General features: G+C 57.8%; 1 protein-coding gene across 1 annotated transcript; it reads right to left on the reverse strand.

Annotated features, from left to right (window-relative positions):
• Positions 1-1,098: 1,098 nt before the first annotated feature.
• Positions 1,099-1,937, reverse strand: LOC103634748 (uncharacterized). The gene has a single exon (XM_008657337.3). The coding sequence runs from the start codon at positions 1,840-1,842 to the stop codon at positions 1,288-1,290; it is 555 nt and encodes a 184-aa protein (XP_008655559.1). The 5' UTR covers positions 1,843-1,937; the 3' UTR covers positions 1,099-1,287.
• Positions 1,938-2,541: the final 604 nt, after the last annotated feature.

Genomic DNA, 2,541 nt, shown 5'->3' on the forward strand with positions numbered 1-2,541 from the left:
CCCTGTGTACATGCCAACGTGGCTGTCGGAGAAGTGCTTGAGCCCTGTGTACGCGATAACGTGGCCATCGGAGAAGTGCCTGAGCCCTGTAGAAGCACAGCTGGCGGTGCGGCTGGGATCCTGCTGACGTCTCCTTGCTTCCGTAGGGGACTGAGAACCACCGACGTCATGGACGCACGCGGGGAACCATCATTACATGTTACCGGGGTGAGCCGGATGGGACGTCGGTCTTGTTTTCTCGTAGCCTGAGCTAGCTAGGGGTAGGGTAATGATGTATCCCCTGTGGCGCGGTCGGTCCGAGCCCAAGGTCGGGCGAGGCGGAGACTTCTCCTGAGGCCGAGGCTGGGGTCGAGCGAGGACGCGATTCCTCCCGAGGCCGAGGCTGAGGCCGAGTCCTGGGGTCGGGCGAGGTGGAGACCTTCTCCTGAGGCCGAGGCCTAAGGTCGTGTGAGGCGGAGCTTCCTGTTGCGCCCGAGGCTAAACTCGGCTGTTGTCAGTCTTACCCTGGTGGGTGGCACAGCAGTTGGAGCGGGGCGAGCGGCGCTGTTTTCCTGTCAGGTCGGTCAGTGAAAGGGCGAAGTGACTGCGGTCACTTCGACCTTGCCGACTAAGGCGTGCGTGTTAGAATAAGGTGTCAGGCGATCCCCGCATTAAATGTGCATGCAATACGGTCGGTTGGTGAGGCGATTTGGCCAAGGTTGCTTCACAACGAAGCCTGCCCGAGCTGGGCTTCAGGCGAGTCGAGGGTGCGCCCACCGCCTGAGGAGGCCCTCGGGCGAGGCGTGAATTCGTCCGGGGCTACTGTTCCCGCCCGAGGCCGGGCTCGGGCGAGGCGAGATTGCGTCTCTTGGTAGACGAGGCCTTGACCTGAATCGCGCCCATCAGTCTTTGCGGTTTGTGCTAAGAGTGGTTACCAGCCGTGTTTAGGAGTATTGGAGGTACCTCTAATTACGGTACCCGACACGTCTTTTAACTGTTTTCGATTTTTTTTCTTGTTATTTGTAATTTATTTTTTCCTCGTTTAATAATATGCACTGCAATTCTCTTGCCGATCCTCGAAACAAAATAATCAAAACATCTTTAGTCTTTTTGAGCGCGTGGACGGTGAACGCTTTGATTCAACGATCGAGGTGTAAATAAACACCTTCATCGGCTTTCCAAAATCGGTGGACAACACCGCAAACGGCCCAGCGGTAGCTTACATAGCACGTACAATTTGACGCGCCAATCCCTAACACACCATGCAAATCAAACTCCCAAATGCACGTAGGCACCCGGAGTGGTTCGCTAACCCTTGGTTGCCGCATCGTCGGTGGCATCTTTGTTGATCGCTGACGGTTGAGGCTGCATCGGGTTGCCGTCGCAATCGTAGGCGAGGTGGCCGGAGAACTCGAGCGGGCGGCACTTGTCGCCCAAGATGATGGTCTTCTTCCAGAGCGCTTCTTCTTCGGCGGTGCCGTCGCCGTCGGCGTCCACGTAGGCGTCGTCTCCGCCGCCGCTGCTCCAGGCGCTCGCCGGCGGCGAGCGCCGGTTCCACGAGACCATCTTGGCCACCGCGGCCGCCTTGACGCCGATGCCGCTGAGGCTGGCGAGCAGCTGCTTGTTCCTGCTCATGCCGCCGCCGCCGTCCTGCTCGTGCTCGTGCTCCTGCTGCGGCGCTGGCGCGAGGGACGACCGGCGCTGCTTCCATGGCCTGGCGTTCTTGCCGCTGGTGCAAAGAGACACGACGACAGCGGCGGCGACGACGAGCAGGAGGAGGAGGGAGGTCGCCGGCGCCCCGGTGTGGGAGTGGAACGCGGTTGCGTGATCGTCTTTGTTGGGCTGGAGCAGAATCCTCGCCATGGCCGCCGCCCGTGCACGTCAGCGCGGGCACACACACCGGCTCTGTTCTTGGCACAGACTACGGCTTTTGGCCCGTGCGAGAAGCTTTATAAGCTGGGCCTGGGAGAGTGAGCGAGAGCGAGATACTCGTGCAAGCTGCCTGCGCACAGGGACAAGTGGCCGGTGCAGACGTGTTATTCCGCTTCGGCGTGGCCGTGCGAGACACTTCACGTTGACGGGCAGAGGCGACGGCGACGGGTCAGGTCGTCGCCGGAGACTAGCGCTACCGAGCCAGTAGCAGCAGCCACGGTGGGTCAAGTCGGTATGCGCTGCATATGGCACGCACACGGCACACCATGGGCCATGGCCACCACCTGTTGCGAATAACGAATTGACGACCAGCCACATGACTGAGGGTGTGTGAGTTTTTTCTGTGCTTCGTTTTTTTTTTGTCACACTCGAATTTAAGGATAAACACATATACATCTCATATATGTATCAGGATCAAATTTCACACATACACATACGATGACTCAGTCTAAAGAAATCAATATCATAGTCTTTATTATATAATAAAATTTATGTACAAAATAACTAAACAAAATAAATTATATGACGGTGTTGACACCTTTTTGGAGGCGTCAATTACTCAAGAGAACCAGCGGCGGTGCTCTCTGGTCAGGCGCGGACGGTCCGTGGCCAAGGGCTGAACGGTCCGTG

The sequence above is a fragment of the Zea mays genome, chromosome 8 (genome assembly GCF_902167145.1).
Source record: "Zea mays cultivar B73 chromosome 8, Zm-B73-REFERENCE-NAM-5.0, whole genome shotgun sequence".
NCBI lineage: Eukaryota > Viridiplantae > Streptophyta > Magnoliopsida > Poales > Poaceae > Zea > Zea mays.